The sequence below is a fragment of the Panthera tigris genome, chromosome D1 (genome assembly GCF_018350195.1).
Source record: "Panthera tigris isolate Pti1 chromosome D1, P.tigris_Pti1_mat1.1, whole genome shotgun sequence".
Taxonomy (NCBI): domain Eukaryota; kingdom Metazoa; phylum Chordata; class Mammalia; order Carnivora; family Felidae; genus Panthera; species Panthera tigris.
The window spans coordinates 16,107,528-16,123,359 of NC_056669.1; the positions used below are offsets into that span (position 1 = coordinate 16,107,528).

The following is a 15,832-nucleotide window of genomic DNA, read 5'->3' on the forward strand; positions in this document are numbered from 1 at the left end:
GCGTGCTCGGGCGTTGATTGGCCCCGCCCGGCCCCGCCCGGCCCCGCCGCGGACTGCAGCGCCCCGCAGACAGGAGCAGTCGCTCGGCAGGAGCGTGGGGAGGGCGCCAGGTGAGCCGCCTGGGGCGGCGGGGCGGAGCTGTCGTGCGACCCCCGCCGCCCGGACCTCCGCCGTGCCGGCCCGCTTCCGCCTGGTCCCCGGAGGGTGGTAAAGGGGGCGTGGGGCCACGGAAGGGAGGGTAAAGGGGAGTGGGAGAGAGGGGTCCGGAGGACGGTCCCCTTGGGGGAGGGGCACTGCGCCGCGTGTCCGCCTGTGCGCGTGCGCGCGAGCCGCCCAGTGCGGGCTGCGCGGTGGCGCGCGGTTTCTGCGTCCGCGAGCCGGCGCTTGATGGTGCCTTGGGGGCGGCGCCGGGTTCTGAGCCCGCAAGGTGGGTTGGTAGCCACTGGGTCGGCTCCGGCCTTGGCGCTGGGCTGTTCGCGTCCTCGTCTTCGCCGCTGCGGGTCAGGCTCTATTTGTGTGTTGGTGCACGGTTTATTTTTGTTTCTGGAGAGTAAATTCCCGGAGGAATTACCGAGCCTGCGTGCGGTCACCTGGCTAACGTCGAGGCCCGCCCCCTTCTCTCGGCAGCCTGGGGCCCAGGCCTGAGCCACCATGGCGCTGCCCCCAGGCCCAGCTGCCCTCCCGCATACACTGCTGCTCCTGCCAGCCCTTCTGAGCTCAGGTACACACCCCCGTTTACCCCTTGGCCGAGCACTTCTGGGGGCAACCCCCCTCTTTCCCCTCTTTGTCTGCACTTTGGGTTTGGGAACCCGCTTCAGGCCACAGGGACCAGAGCTGGCTTCCCCTCACCCACCTCCCCAGGGTCCAGCCAATTCCTGGTGAGCGAACCTAACCAAGTGCACTGGCCCCTGGTCCTCTGCCCCTCTGTAAGCGGATGTCGTGCTGGTCACAGGCCAGTACCCCAGTACCGACCTTCTCCCAGCTCTCCCCACAACTCCCTGCTGTGTTCCAGGTTGGGGGGAATTGGCACCACAGATTGATGGTCAGACCTGGGCCGAGCGGGCACTTCGAGAAAACGAACGCCACGCCTTCACCTGCCGGGTGGCAGGGGGGCCTGGGACCCCCCGACTGGCCTGGTACCTGGATGGACAACTGCAGGAGGCCAGCACCTCAAGACTGCTGAGCGTGGGCGGAGAGGCCTTCTCTGGAGGCACCAGCACCTTCACTGTTACTGCCCAGAGGGCCCAGCATGAGCTCAACTGCTCCTTGCAGGACCCGGGCAGTGGCCGGTCAGCCAATGCCTCGGTCATCCTCAATGTGCAATGTGAGTGCCTCTGAGATGGGCAAGGAGAGAGGTTCTCTGCCCTGGGACCCCCAACAGCCACCAGGCAGGTGGTCTGATAGAGCATTTAACACACACGTACTTTGCAGATATGAACTCACATCATCCTCAGGGTAATCCTATGAGGTGATTGTTACTGTTATCCCCGTTTCACCAGTGAGAAAACTGAGCCACAGATTGGTTAAGTCCTACGGCTCATAAGCAGAGCCAGGATTCGAATGCAGGCAGCTTGGTTCTTGTGTTTCTACTGCTGGTCACTATGACATGCTGCCTCTCAGGGACACCCAACCATCCTGTTTCCCAGAGCCTTTTAAAGGAGAGGTCGAGGCCCCCGGCTCGCTCCTGGGTTTGGGAAGAGTGGGCAAGGAGTACGAGAGGTGTGGTGAGAATATGTTGGCTTCTGCTTTGTACCAGTTAAACCAGAGATTGCCCAGGTTGGGGCCAAGTACCAGGAAGCTCAGGGCCCAGGCCTCCTGGTTGTCCTTTTTGCCCTGGTGCGTGCCAACCCACCTGCCAACGTGACCTGGATCGACCAGGATGGGCCGGTGACTGTCAACGCCTCCGACTTCCTGGTGCTGGATGCCCAGAGCTACCCTTGGCTCACTAACCACACAGTGCAGCTGCAGCTCCGCAGCCTGGCGCACAACCTGTCCGTGGTGGCCGCCAACGACGTGGGTGTCACCAGCGCCTCGCTTCCGGCCCCGGGTGAGCACTGCCAGCGACTGGCCCGGCAAAGCCTCAGGTGGGTGCAGGATCACGGTACATAAATGGGACGACTAGTTGCCCTTTGGGTGAGTCTCGTGAACGAGCTGTGCCGCCCACCTTGGGCAAGGAGCACTGAGTGGCACCTGTAGCGTCTCAGAGTTGGGGACCCCGCCCACTTAGAACCTAACCAGAGGACAACTTGCAGGGCTCCTGGCCACCCGAGTGGAAGTGCCGCTGCTGGGCATCGTTGTGGCGGGAGGGCTTGCCCTGGGCACGCTGGTGGGGTTCAGCACCTTGGTGGCCTGCCTGGTCTGCAGGAAAGAGAAGAAGACCAAAGGTAGGTCCAGAGCCAGGAGGGGGAGGGGGCTGGGCAGAGAGAGGATGGCTGAGGGGCAGGGAGAAGGAGGAGCAGCGAGGGCAGCATGTGGGGCTAGGCAGAGCAAGTCCTCTCTGACGAGCGGCAGAAAGGGTCTCCCTGGGCATGGCCATGTGTAAAACCAGATGCAACTCAGGGCTGAGCACTGGGAACCCAGTCTGTCCCAGAGGCTGGGCATTGGCGAGATCCTTGCCTGGGGGTCCTGGGGGTCCTGGGTCTGAAAGGGCATCGGGGAAGAGCCCAGAGTGAGTAGGCACCCTGAGAAAGTGTGTGGTTTCTTTCTCCCCAGGCCCCTCCCGGCGCCCATCTCTGATCTCTAGGTAACTCTTCCTGGGGCTGGCTGGCTGAGCTGAACTGAGATGCGGCACGGGGACGGTTGGAAACCCGGGGTTCTCCCTAGTTCTGGAATGGGCCCCCAGGCAGGAATCTGTGCCTGCTGGAGCTAGGGCATATCCCGGGCTCTGTCCACCCTGTAGTGACTCCAACAACTTAAAACTCAACAACGTGCGCCTGCCACGGGAGAACATGTCCCTCCCGTCCAACCTTCAGCTCAACGACCTCACTCCGGATTCCAGAGGTACACCCTTTGTTTGTCCCCGCTTTATCTTCAGAGGTGCTTCTGAGGAAAAGAGAGACCGTGGTACTAGGAGGGGCTAGGCCTTGTCAGGCACACTCCTCATCGTGGGCACCACCCCGTTTGTCACCCAACAGAGAAACCAGCAGACCGGCAGATGGCTCAGAACAGCAGCCGGCCGGAGCTGCTGGACCCGGAGCCTGGTGGCCTCCTTACCAGCCGAGGTACAGGGGCATGGGCCCACGGCCCCCCTCCTCTCCTCCCCAGCCCTTGTGCTTATGCCAGAGGCCTCTGGGTCTCCAAGCTTCCAGGCGGTGAGGCTTACTGAGACTCACGGCATCTTTGACCTTGCAGGTTTCATCCGGCTCCCAATGCTGGGCTATATCTATCGAGTGTCCAGTGTGAGCAGTGATGAGATCTGGCTCTGAGCCGGGCGAAATTGGGGGCGGGGGTGCCCTCTTGGCTCCTGGGCCCCCTCCTCCTCCTCCAAGGCAGCCTCTGCCTGGCTCTGTGGCCAGGTCGTGCCACTACCACTTTTGCTCGCCCTTCTGGCTAGGGTGCCCTCTGTCATCCACGTGACACCTTTCACTGGGATCTGGCCCTCAGGGCACAGATCTCCTTGGCAGAGCCACCAGCTGGACCTTAGCCCCTTGTTCTAACTCAGGTTGGGGGCTTTCACTGATGCTTGTGCGCAGGCGGGTGGAGCTCTTATCCAGGTGTGTTGGCAGGTCATCCAGCATCTGACTGTGGCACGCGCCTGCCGAGTGTGGTCTGGGCCTGCCCTGTGTCACACGCCAGTACCCTTAGCGCTTTGTACGGCTGGCATGGGGGCATGCCCGGGTGGGGGAGAGGGAGGGCCCAGCATGTCTTCAGTTTCCTTCCCCTGCTATACAGCTTTGTTCCCTCAGGGAAAATTTAGGACCCGGAGAGCTATCGGGAACCAAACTGCCCTTTGCACAGGAACCAACCCCTGGCCCAAAGGGAAGGGCCAAGCACAATCCAGTCCCTTTTGCCGCATACCTCTCTGCCCTTCTCTGTCTGTGCCTCCTCTTGGGCATCATAGGTTATACGTTGGACCTTCTCCCATTTCTTCACTGGGCACTAAACTTCTTCCTTGACCTGGCCCCCAGTGGTGCCAGTGCCTGGTATTAGCACAAGTCAGGAGGAGAAGAGGGAGATGGGAAGTCTAGGGGCACCCAAGACCGCATGTAGCTATGCATCATCTTCTTACTATGTTAGCACTTTAAGCACATCCCCTGGGGAGGGGGTAAGTGAGGGCCTCCGGGCCCTCTCCTTGGCTTCCCTAAGTCTGGCCTTCGTGTGAATCACTGTGAGCGCCCTGAGCCCTCGGGGTTGACAGTTTCCCTCTTGGCATGTCTCCCCACCATGGGACCCCATGACCATTCCCTAACTGCCTCATCGGCAGGAAGCCGCTCTTCCTGTCCATCCTCTTCTTCAGGGGATGGTCATAGTGGCACATTGTTTGACAGAGCTAGAAGCTTTAGGGGAACATGGAGAAAGAGGGGACCACACACCACAGAACAATCTAAGAACTCTTTGGAAAGCAACATGGAAATGATTGCAAATTAATACAGTGCAGAGTATATTTTTCCCTTGTTGAAACCTTGTTTTGTAATTTTTCTCATGTTCCTGCCTAGGACAGTGCTGAGCACATGGTAAATTTAATAAACTTGACTCAACGAATGTGACATGTCTGTTCATTTCTTCGTAGATGGTGTTAAAACGAAACCTTTAAATCACACATTAAGTAGGGGAAACACCTGTGTATCCACTATTCAACTCTGTTAAATTTTATCACTCTACGTTGTTTGCTTCAGATCTTTTATTTTTAAAAATAACGTTACTTCTGTAATTACACTGTTCTCAGCGGCAAGGCTCGTGTTTTCTATTTCGGGAGTCCTGGCGCAGGGACCCCAGCTCTCCAGCCACTGAGTCTCGCTTGCCAGACTCTCCATCTCTCAGGAGTGTGGCTAAGCCATGCTAGCCCTTTTGTCCTGACTAGAGGTACGGAAGGCTCAGACTAGGCTTTGATTTCCCGAATTTGTTTCTGGAGGATCGTAAGGGAGAAAAAAAGACTAGAAATGGGATGAAGTTTTTGAGGGCAGATTTATATCCTATTTTCTTGAACAAAGATGGGCTTGGCTTGCGTAGCTCTGAATTTTCCGGCTACCTCCCTCCCTTCTCTCTTGTTCTGTAGGGTATTTTCCTTCATGGGAGGGACTAAGGCTGCCCCAGCCTCCCCAGAGGAATTTTTGAGAGAGAGAGAGAGAGAGAGAGAGGGAGAATCCCAAGCAGGCCTGATGCAGGACTCGAACTCATGAACAGTGAGATCATGACCTGAGCCGAAATCAAGAGTCAGATGCTTAACCAACTGAGCCACCCAGGTGTCCCCAGCCTCTGCTGGTTTTGTATGCAAGCTGCTTGGGCCTAGAAATTCTAAAGGCCAGGGTGCCTTGCTATCAATTCTGTTGACTGTCCTCTGCCGTTTCCTTTGGGAGGTCCCGGAGCCCTTTCCATGGTGGTTCTTTGGCAAGGCTACAAGCCCTGTGCATCCCCTCGGTTGCCCTCATGGTCTTACCTCGTCAGAAAAGTGGGTTCTTCGTGGCAAATCCATCCTTGCAAGTATTTGTGATGCGGTGGACTTTGAAACTAGTGTTCCAGTTCTCTAGACGTATCCCTAGCGTCCGAGATTCCTTGTTCCTTCGTTGAGTCCCAGACCCCTTGGAGAATTTGATGAGACTCTTTTCTGAGAAAATGCAGATGAAAAAGCCTGCTCGTTATGTAAGTCAAAGCCCATCAGATGACAACTTGGGTGAACCTTGCAAACATGCTGAACAAAGAAGCTAAGCCCAAAGGCCACGTGTGACTCCTTTCATATGAAATGCCCAGGATGGGCAGAGACGGAACAGGCTAGTGGTTGCCAGAGACTGGAGGGAGGGAAGGATGGGGAATAGTTGTTGATGAATAGGGGTTTCTTTTTGGGGTGATGAAAATGTCCTGGAATTAGTGGTGACTGATGCACAACTTTGTGAATAGGCCAACACTGAACTATATGCTTTACAGGGGTGAACTTTATGGAATGCAGATTATATCTCAATAAAGCTGTATTTTTTTTTTTTCTAAGTAAACTCTACCCCCAATGTGGGGCTCGAACTCACGACCCTGAAATCAAGAGTTGAATGCTCCATGGACTGAGCCATCCAGGCACCCCAATAAAGCTATAGTTTTATTTATTAAAAAAAAATTTTTTTTACATTTATTTATTTTTGACAGATACAGAGCACAAGTGGGGGAGGGGCAGAGAGAGAAGGAGACAGAATCTGAAGCAGGCTTCAGACTCTGACCTGTCAGCACAGAGCCCAACGTGGGGCTCGAACCGACAAACCGTGAGATCATGACCTGAGCTGAGGTTGGACACCCAACTGACTGAGCCACCCAGGTGCCCCTAAAGCTGTAGTTAAAAAATTTTTTTTTTTAATGTTTATTTATTTTTGAGACAGAGAGAGACAGAGCATGAACAGGGGAGTGGCAGAGAGAGAGGGAGACACAGAATCTGAAACAGGCTCCAGGCTCTGAGCTGTCAGCACAGAGCCCGACGCGGGGCTCGAACTCACGGACCTTGAGATCATGACCTGAGCCAAAGTCGGACGCTTAACCGACCAAGCCACCCAGGCGCCCCAAGCTGTAGTTTTAAAGATCATCAAATGGTAATTTGATTTGTACATTTCACTATATATAAATTTCACCTGACAACCATAAGTAAATATTGAACTCCAGTTAATTATATGCATGATAAAGTGTTTAGGATGAAGTGTATTGATATCTGTAACTTCCTTTGAGATGTATCAAGAAACAAGATGGACTGATGAATGGATAGAGGGATGGGTATCTGAGAAAACAAATTTAGCCAAAGGTTAGTTGTAGGATTTGGGTAGTAGATATATACATATAATTCTTCCAAAATTCTTTTATAATTTTTTATAATAAAATATTGGGAGGGGATTCCTGATCTAGTTCCTTCTCTGATATTTCTCAGATCTTTTTTTACCTAAGGATCATGAAGTTTTCAAGCACCACATATGTCCCTGACATGACAGTTGTCTCTTTCCTGGGAAGTTTTTAATATAGCTCAGTCACCTAATCTTTGATCTGGTTTTTTTTTTTTAATTTTTTTTTGATGTTTATTTATTTCTGAGATAGAGAGCATGAGTGGGTTAGGGCAGAGAGAGACGGAGACACTGAATCTGAAACAGGCTCCAGGCTCTGAGCCATCAGCACAGAGCCCGATGCGGGGCTCGAACTCACAAACCGTGAGATCATGACCTGAGCCGACGTCGGTCACTCAACCAACTGAGCCACCCAGGCACCCCTACCTAATCTTTGATCTTTACCCTCCAACAATAGGCATGTTGTTTGTTACCTTGACCTTGAATGTACAGCAGTCCAACATTTGGGGAGGCATAGCTCAGGTTGCATTCTCTCACCTGGACTTTGTTTTACTGAATTCCTCCCGACACAATAGCTGTTTGATGAGGACTTGTAAAAATTAATGCTCAACTTTGTGCATTGCTGGTGGGTGGGTAAAATGGTGCAGCCACCGTGGAAGACAGTATGGCAGTTCCTCAAAAAGTTAAACCAGCAATCCCATTTCTGGGTTTATTCCCAAAAGAAATGAAAGCAGGGACTCAAACATTTACATACCAGTTTTAACAGCATCGTTTGCAATCGCCGATATTGGGAACACCTCAAATGTCCCTTAGCAGATGAATGGGTAAAGAAAATGTGACCTATACCCAATGGAATATTATTCAGCCTTTTAAAAAGGAAGGGAATTTTGATACATGCTACAAGGTGGATGAACCTTGAAAACATTATGCTAAGTGAAATGAACCAGATGCAATAAGACACATTTTGTATGATTCCACTTAAGTGGTACCTAACATAGGCAAATCCATAGAAACCAGAAATAGAGAAGGTACCAGGGGCTGTGGGGAAGGGGAGGTGGCAGTTACTGTTTAATGGGAACTAAGTTTCAATTTGAGATGATGGAAAAGTTCTAAAGCTAGATGGGGGTGATGGTGGTACAACACTGTGAATGTACTTAAATGCCACTGAGTTGTATACTTAAAACTGGTTACAATGACAAGTTTCATGTGATGTGTATTTTACTTTTTAGAAAATTTTATTCCATTTATTTAAACTCAAAAACAGAAGTTCACTCATTTCTCTCATCCCCCATTGCTTCTTGGAACCAGCAATCTGTTCTCCTTTGATTTTAAAATTTTGATTACTGATTCAATCTCCTTCCTAGCTACAGGTCTCTCAGACTTTCTACTTTGTCAGTCTTGGTAGGTTTTATGTTTCTAGAAATGTGTTCACCTCATTAGGTTAACCAATTTGTTGTTGTTGGTTTTCACCTCCCAGAGCAAGTCATATGGTCCAACTCCAAATCAAAAGATAAGGAACCATCCTGTGCTTATCATGAAGCCATGGTAAGAGGGGGCTGCATGCTATAGGTGAGTGAAGAATTATTACCGGTAATTTAATCTGTTCAACCCTTTTATTGCCTAGAAGGCCCTACATGATCTGATCCTAGGTACTTTTTTTAAGTTTATTTCTTTTGAGAGAGCGAGAATCCCAAGCAGGTTCCACACTGTCCGTGTGAAGCCTGAGTGGGGCTCAAACCCACGAACCATGAGATCATGACCTGAGCTGACATCAAGAGTTGGACGCTTAAACTGACTGAGCCACCCAGGCACCCTGCTTTTTTTTTTTTTTTTTTTAAGTAAACTCTACCCCAACATGGGGCTTGAATTCGTGACCCCAGAGATCAAGAGTCAGATGCTGAACCGGTGGAGCCAGCCAGGCACCCCAAGGCTTTTTAATTTTGTTAATCTTTTTGAGGAACCAATTTTGGGTTTTATTGGTTTTCTTTTTGTTTTTCTATTCTCTATTAATTCTGCTGTAATCTTTATCATTTCCTTCTTTTTGCTAGCTTTGGGTTTAGTTCTATTTTTTTCTAGTTTCTCAGGTTGTAAAGTTAGATTGTTAATGTGTGACCTTTTTTAAATGTAAATATCCTCTGAGCACTGCTTTTGCCACGTCCTGTAAATTTTGGTATGTTCTGTTTTCATTTCCATTTGTCTCTAGGTATTTTCTAATTTCCCTAGAAATTAGATTTCTAATTTTTTTCTGATTTCTTTTTTTTTTAAGACCTCTTTTTTTTTTTAATTTTTTTTAACGTTTATTTATTATTGAGAGACAGAGAAACAGAGCACGAGCATGGGAGCGGTGGAGAGAGGGAGAGACACAGAACCTGAAGCAGGCTCCAGGCTCTGAGCTGTCAGCACAGAGCCCGACGCAGGGCTTGACCTCACAAACCGCGAGATCATGGCCTGAGCTGAAGTCGGACACTTGACCAACTGAGCCACCCAGGTGCCCCCCCCCCTTTTTTAAAAATATTTATTTATTTTGAGAGAGAGAGAGCACACGTGTGCATGGTGGAGGAGCAGAAGGAGAGAGAATCCCAAGCAGGCTCTGTGCTGTGAGTGCAGAGCCTAACACGGGCCTCGATCCCCTGATCTGTGAGATCATGACCTGAGCCAAAATCAAGAGTCAGACACTTAACCGATTGAGCTACCCAGGTGCCCTTCTCTCGTGATTTCTTATTTGACCCATTGGTTCAGAGCATATTCTCTGATTTTCCCAAAATTATGGGTTTTTCAGTTTTGCTTCTGTTATTGATTTGTGACTTCATCTCGTGGTCAGGGAGGATACTTTGTATGATATCTACCTTTTGAAATCTATTGAGACTTAATTTGTGGCATAACATAGCACCTATCCTGGCAATTGTCCCATGTGCACCTAAGAAGTGTGCTCTTGCTGCTGGACAGGGTGTTCTGCCTTTGTCTGACAGAGTTAGTCAGTTCACTGTGTTAAGCCCTTTGTTTCCTTATATATCTTCTGTTTCACTGTTATATCCATTATTGATAGTGAGGTATTGAAGTTTCCAGCTCTTATTGTACAACTATTTCTCCCTTCAATTCTGTCAACTTGTGCTTTATATGTTCTGAGGTCTGTTATTAGGTGTATAAATGTTTATAATGGTTCTATCTTCTTGCTTCATGTTCCTTTTGTCAAGTCTCCTGACTTCACAGATGTAGAATCTGCTCATCTCTCTGTAATAGCAATTCTCAAATTTGTCTCCATCTTGAAATACTCTGAGGAGCTTAGAAAAAATATGGATTCCTGCATCCTGCCTCCAGAGATTGTGATTTAATTAGTCTGGTGTGTTGTCTGTGAGAGGCAACTTTTCTTTAAAAGATCTCCAGGGGCGCCTGGGTGGCTCAGTCAGTTAAGCGTCCAGTTTCGGCTAAGGTCATGATCTCATGGTCCGTCCGTGAGTTTGAGCCCCGCATTGGGCTCTGTGCTGACAGCTCAGAGCCTGGAGCCTGCTTCAGATTCTGTGTCTCCCTTTCTCTGCCCCTCCCCTGCTCCTGCTCAGTCTGTCTGTCTGTCTGTCTCTCTCTCTCAAAAAGTAAACATTAAAAAAATTTTTTTTAAAGATCTCCAGTTGGGGATGCCTGGGCGGCTCAGTCGGCTGAGCGTCCGGCTCTTGATTTGGGCGCAGGTCATGATCTCACAGTTCGTGGGTTAGAGTCCTACGGCGGACTCCACGCTGGCTGGTGGTGCAGAGCCAGCTTGGGATTCTCTCTCTCTGCCCCTCCCCAACTCACCCTCCCTCAAAAATAAATAAATAAACTTAAAAAAAAATAATAAAAGATCTCCAGTTGATTCTAATGTGCAACCAAGTTTGAGAACTACTGCTCTATGAATACTATTGTTAATTTTCTTAGCTTACCTGCTTTGTTTCTCTGATTTCCTTTGTTCTGCCAGTTTTAGTCTCTATTTTTCTGGTTTTCTTCAAATGTCTGGCAATCTCTGACTGTACATGGATATTTAACATGAGAGTTGCAAACAGGTGCACACACACATGAAATGAGAGCAAACAGATATTTGCTATTTGCTTCAAGACTCCCTGACAGTATCTATAGGTCTTTTCTCTTTGGCTGATCATCTTGCCAAGAGAGGACTCTTGCAATATTCTGCTTTGGAGGTATAAGCATGGAAGGGGGCTGAGGGTCTCATGGCTCATTCTTCTGTATTACCCTCTTCTTTTACTTATTTATTTTATTTTATTTATTTAAAAAATTTTTTTCAAGTTTTATTTATTTTTGACAGAGCATGAGTTGGGGAGAGGCAGAGAGAGAGGGAGACACAGAATCCGAAGCAGGCTCCAGGCTTCCAGCTGTCAGCACAGAGACTGATGGCGGGGCTCAAACTTGTGAACTGCGAGATCATGACCTGAGCTGAAGTGGGACGCTTAACCGACTGAGCCACCCAGGCGCCGCCACCCTCTTACTGTCCTGCTCAGATTGCTTGTACTCTCATGTCCAGAGCCCCCGCCTTCTGTTGGGATGAAGAGGTGGGCAGCACAGATGGGGACATTTCTGGGGATCCAATCCTTCTACAAACCTTAAACCAATTCTCCTGTTTTCAGCCTCACCCTGTACACATGCCATCAGAAATATCTGGCATTTCAACCCCTGACCCTTTCCAGGGCTCTACACTGTCAGATGGCTTATCAGTTTCTCGGTCTCTATAGGCAACTTTCAGGCTCCCCTCACACCCCCATACATTACCCATATTCCAAAACTGTTGCTGTCTAATCACCCATCATTTTCTTTCCTATTATCTATCCTTGCTGGTTTATGTCTTTTTAAAAATTATTATTCTTATACTATCATTGTATAGGGTGAAAGGAGAGAGTGAAGATGTAAATATTGTGTTCAATTTTGTTTGTTTCGAAGTGTTGAGAGCCTAGGGTCAGCAGAGAAGGTGAGGGACACTTCGAGCAGGGGAAATAGCCTGTGTAAAGGTTTAGTTAGAAGAGGGACTTCCAGGGGCACCTGGGGGGCTCAGTCTGTTGAGCGTCCACCTTCAGCTCAGGTTATGATTTCACAGCTTGTGAGTTCGAGCCCCACATCCAGCTCTGTGCTGACAACTCGGAGCCTGGAGCCTGCTTCGGATTCTGTGTCTCCCTCTCTCTCTGCCCCTCCCCTGCTTGCGCTCTGTCTCTGTCTCTCAAAAGTAAACATCAAAAAATTAAAAAAAAAAAATTAAAGGGCTCAGTCAGTTAAGCATCTCACTTCGGCTCAGGTCATGATCTCATGGTTCATGGGTTCGAGTCCTGCATTAGGCTCTGTGCTGATGGCTCAGAGCCTGGGGTCTGCTTTGAATTCTGTGTCTCCCTGTCTCTCAAAAATAAATAAACATTTAAAAAATTAAAAAAAAAACAAAAGAAGAAGAAGAAGAAGAGGGACTTCCTGAATATGGGTAGAGCACAGCAAGCAGAGTTTGGTTTGGTATTTTGCCTTGGGGGATTATGGAAAATGAGGATCTTGAGGTAGGGAGAAAGCAGCCAAACGCAGTCTCAAGAGGCCTAGTTGAAAATTTATACTTAGTAACATAGTTACTACATCTTACATTTTGTGGCACTTCATCTTCTCACATAGTTTTACCCACAGGGAAAGCCTAAGAGTTAATTAGTGTTTGTTGTAACTGTTTCCTTTTACTTATTTTTTTAATGTTTATTTGTTTATTTTGAGAGAGAGAGCACGTGCGGGAGGGGGAAAGGGGCAGAGAGCAGGAGAGAGGGAATCCCCAGCAGGCTCCACACTGTTAGTGCAGAGACTGATGCGGGGCTCGATCCCATGAACCACGAGATCATGACCTGAGCTGAAATCAAGAGTCGGACGCTTAACTGACCGAGCCACCCAGGTGCCACTATGATAACTGTTTCATAGCTAGGTTAACTGAGGTAAAGAAGTTACCGGATTTTTTTCTAGGTCCACAGAGCAAGGAGCCAGAAGGGAGTAACAACAGGTGTTGAGGAGGAGAGGAGCCCACACCTGAGCAATGTCTGGGAGGGCTGTGCTGGAGCGGCGAGGTAAGCTAAGGCCATGCGTGAACAATGACTTTGGCAGGAAGTACACTCGAGCCCTGTTATTTGTAGATTCTGCCTTTGTGAATCCACTTGCTTACTAAAATATGTTTGCGATCCCCAATCAATACTTGTAGTGTTTTCACGGTTATTTGCAGACATGCTCAGAGCAGTGATAAATGTAAGTCACCTGACACCTACCTTCCATGCTGAGGCGGAGAAAGGTGACGTTCTGCTTTCGGGTTTCAGCCGTCATACTGGAAACAAGTGCTCTGTGCACTTTCTATGTATTGCTATGTTTTCTGCTTATTGTTGGTGATTTTGCTATTTAAAATGACCTGCAAGCAGGGGCGCCTGGGTGGCTCGGTCAGTTAAGTGTTTGACTTCGGCTCGAGTCACGAGCTCACGGTTTGTGATTTCAAGCCCCTCATCTTGTTGTCTGCTGTCAGCAGAGAGCTTGCTTCGGGTCCTCCGCCCCTCTCTGCCTCTCCCCTGCTCATGTGCTTTCTCTCGCTCTCAAAAATAAAAATACAAATATTTAAAATGACCCCCAAGCATAGCAGTGAGGTGCTGTCTAGTGTTCCTATGTGTAGTAAGGCCACCATGTGGCTCACGGAGAGAGTGTGTTAGATGAACTTCAGTACAGCATGATTTACAGTGCTCGTGGCTGTGAGGTCAATGAATCAATGGCTGGTTGATGAAAATGTTATGACCGGGGCACACAGAAGCCTAATCTCATATTTCCCCTAGGAGCGATGGTTCAGTATTTGCTAATTGGGTGTTTGTGGTGGCTTTATAGAACATAACTACTGTGGATAACAAGATTCAACCGTTTTCATTAGTGCTAAGTCTTAGCTCTAGCCAAAGAAGGCAATCTGAATGTTCCCTGAAAACGTAGCTTTGAGTTACCATCATGCTATGGTTTTTGAGTTACTATCATACTTTGGTTTTTTTTTTCCCTATGAGTTAAATGAGAGCATTGGTGATATCCAGTTGAGAGCAGAGCCCCTGGGGTTCCAGTTTGATGTCAAAGCGAGGCCTGAGCACAAAAGTTCCTGCTCCTCAAATTGAAGCATGATGTGAACATCACACTTGGTTTAAGAGTCGGTCAGAAACAATTTCCCTCCTGTGTGTTTACTGTATATGTATTAGGCTGACGGTGTAGCATTTTTTTAAGTTTATTTATTTTGAAAGAGAGAGAGAGAGCGCGCGCGCGCGCGCGCACATGCGAGTGGGGGAGGGGCAGAGAGAGGGAGAGAGAGAATCCCAAGCAGGCTCCACACTGTCATGCAGAGCCCAATACGGGGCTTGATCCCACAAACCGTGAGATCATGACCGGAGTCAGACGGTCATCCGACTGAGCCACCCAGGTGCCCCTGACAGTGTAGCATTTTACTGTAATTCTCCCCGCAATCAATTCCTGCCCCACTTCCCCCCATATCAGTCCGTAGCTCCTTTATCCCTTCAGCTGCTCAAGCCAAAATGCCTGGGGGTCATCCCTGATTCCTTTGCTTGCACCCCCACATCCAGTCTATCAGCAAGTTCTGTCGGTTCTACCCCTGCTGTTTCTCCCTCTGTTGCCTCTCACCCCACCCCTCCCTTCTGTGAGGTCATCCCCTTGCCGGCTGCAGATCTCCGCCCATGGGAGGCACCAGCAAGACAGAAGGCGGAGAAAGGAAGGAGCGGCCGTTGCTCACGGTTGCCGTGGTAGTGAGGGGACGGTGTGCACGCTTCGGTGCCTGAGTGTGGCCCCCTCGCAGCCCATCGGGACCGCTGCAGGATCCCTTCTGCTTCCGGCACCTGCAGTGGACGCCTCCCCCTGAACCTCTTCTTCCTGCGGCACGCTCTCCCCTCTCCCTTCTGCTCCGCGGGCCTTCCGACACTTTGTGACCGGTTTCCCGCATTTAGCACCCTCTGTCAGAAGTAACTAGTGTGGCTTCTGACTTCCCGACTGGAGCTTGGCTGATGTGGCTTCCAGATCATTTCCTGAATCGCTCCATCTTTACCACCACTACTTTCACCCCGGTCCAAGGCACGATCACCTCCCACCTGCACTGTGCACCAGCTAGGCTCTCTGGAGACCACAACCACACAGGTCTGGAGCCAGACAGGCAGGTAAGGCAGGCGGCAGCCACTGGTGAGAGACCCCTAGAAAAAGGAAGTTCCGGGAGAAAATAACCGCCCTCTACCGCCAACCCTGGAGAACTGGGATTTGATTTTATTTCACAGGCTGATTTGCTGAAGCCGCTATTCACTTAATGCCATTACTAGGCCTGGTTCCTTACCTCTGCCTGGTGCTCAGTCTGTCTTTTTCTTTTCTTTTCTTTTCTCTTCTTTTCTTTTCTTTTCTTTTCTTTATTTTGGTTTACTTAGAGAGAGAGAGAGAGAGAGGACAGAATGCAAATGGGGGAGGGGCAGAGAGAGAGAGGGAGACACAGAATCCAAAGCAGACTCCAGGCTCTGAGCTGTCAGCACAGAGCCCAACACGGGCTCAAACTCACAAACCACGAGATCATGACCTGAGCCCAAGTCGGACGCTTAACCAACTAAGCCACATAGGCGCCCTGTCTTTTTCTCTTTAAATGTGTATTTACTTATTTTGAGAGAGGGCACTCGCAAGTCAGGGAGGGCAAGAGAGAAGGAGAGAGAGAATCCCAAGCAGGCTCCACACCGTCCGCGCAGAGCCTGACATGGGGCTCTATCTCACAAACCATGAGATCATGATCGGACCCAAAATCAGGAGTTGGATGCTTGGCTGAGCCACCAGGAGCCCGTCTTTTCTCTTTCACATTACAGAACAGCAGGACAACC

At 49.6% G+C, this 15,832-nt stretch overlaps 1 protein-coding gene and 1 long non-coding RNA gene across 7 annotated transcripts; both read left to right on the forward strand.

Annotated features, from left to right (window-relative positions):
• The first annotated feature begins 6 nt into the window (after positions 1-6).
• On the forward strand, positions 7-4,701 carry TMEM25 (transmembrane protein 25). Of its 6 annotated transcripts, none has more exons than XM_042959252.1 (8): positions 7-110; positions 550-721; positions 1,013-1,324; positions 1,757-2,047; positions 2,253-2,384; positions 2,713-2,743; positions 2,900-3,000; positions 3,135-3,441. In XM_042959252.1, exons 2-8 carry the CDS (start codon positions 652-654, stop codon positions 3,323-3,325), a joined length of 1,128 nt encoding a protein of 375 aa, XP_042815186.1. In that variant the 5' UTR covers positions 7-110; positions 550-651; the 3' UTR covers positions 3,326-3,441. The 6 variants fall into 6 exon arrangements, with proteins under 6 accessions (XP_042815186.1, XP_042815188.1, XP_042815187.1 ...); XM_042959254.1 differs by having other exon boundaries at positions 628-721; XM_042959253.1 differs by lacking the exon at positions 7-110 and adding an exon at positions 132-207.
• A 1,996-nt stretch (positions 4,702-6,697) lies between these two features.
• LOC122231447 lies at positions 6,698-13,131 on the forward strand. The gene is made up of 3 exons (XR_006208698.1): positions 6,698-6,725; positions 8,443-8,534; positions 12,927-13,131. It is a non-coding gene; the product is annotated as an uncharacterized LOC122231447 (long non-coding RNA).
• Positions 13,132-15,832: the final 2,701 nt, after the last annotated feature.

Coding starts and splice junctions, on each gene's coding strand:
- TMEM25 (XM_042959252.1), top strand. CDS start 652: ATGGCGCTGCCCCCAGGCCCAGCTGCCCTCCCGCATACACTGCTGCTC. Junction 2,744..2,899: donor CGCCCATCTCTGATCTCTAG/GTAACTCTTCCT, acceptor TCCACCCTGTAG/TGACTCCAACAACTTAAAAC. Junction 3,001..3,134: donor CCTCACTCCGGATTCCAGAG/GTACACCCTTTG, acceptor GTCACCCAACAG/AGAAACCAGCAGACCGGCAG.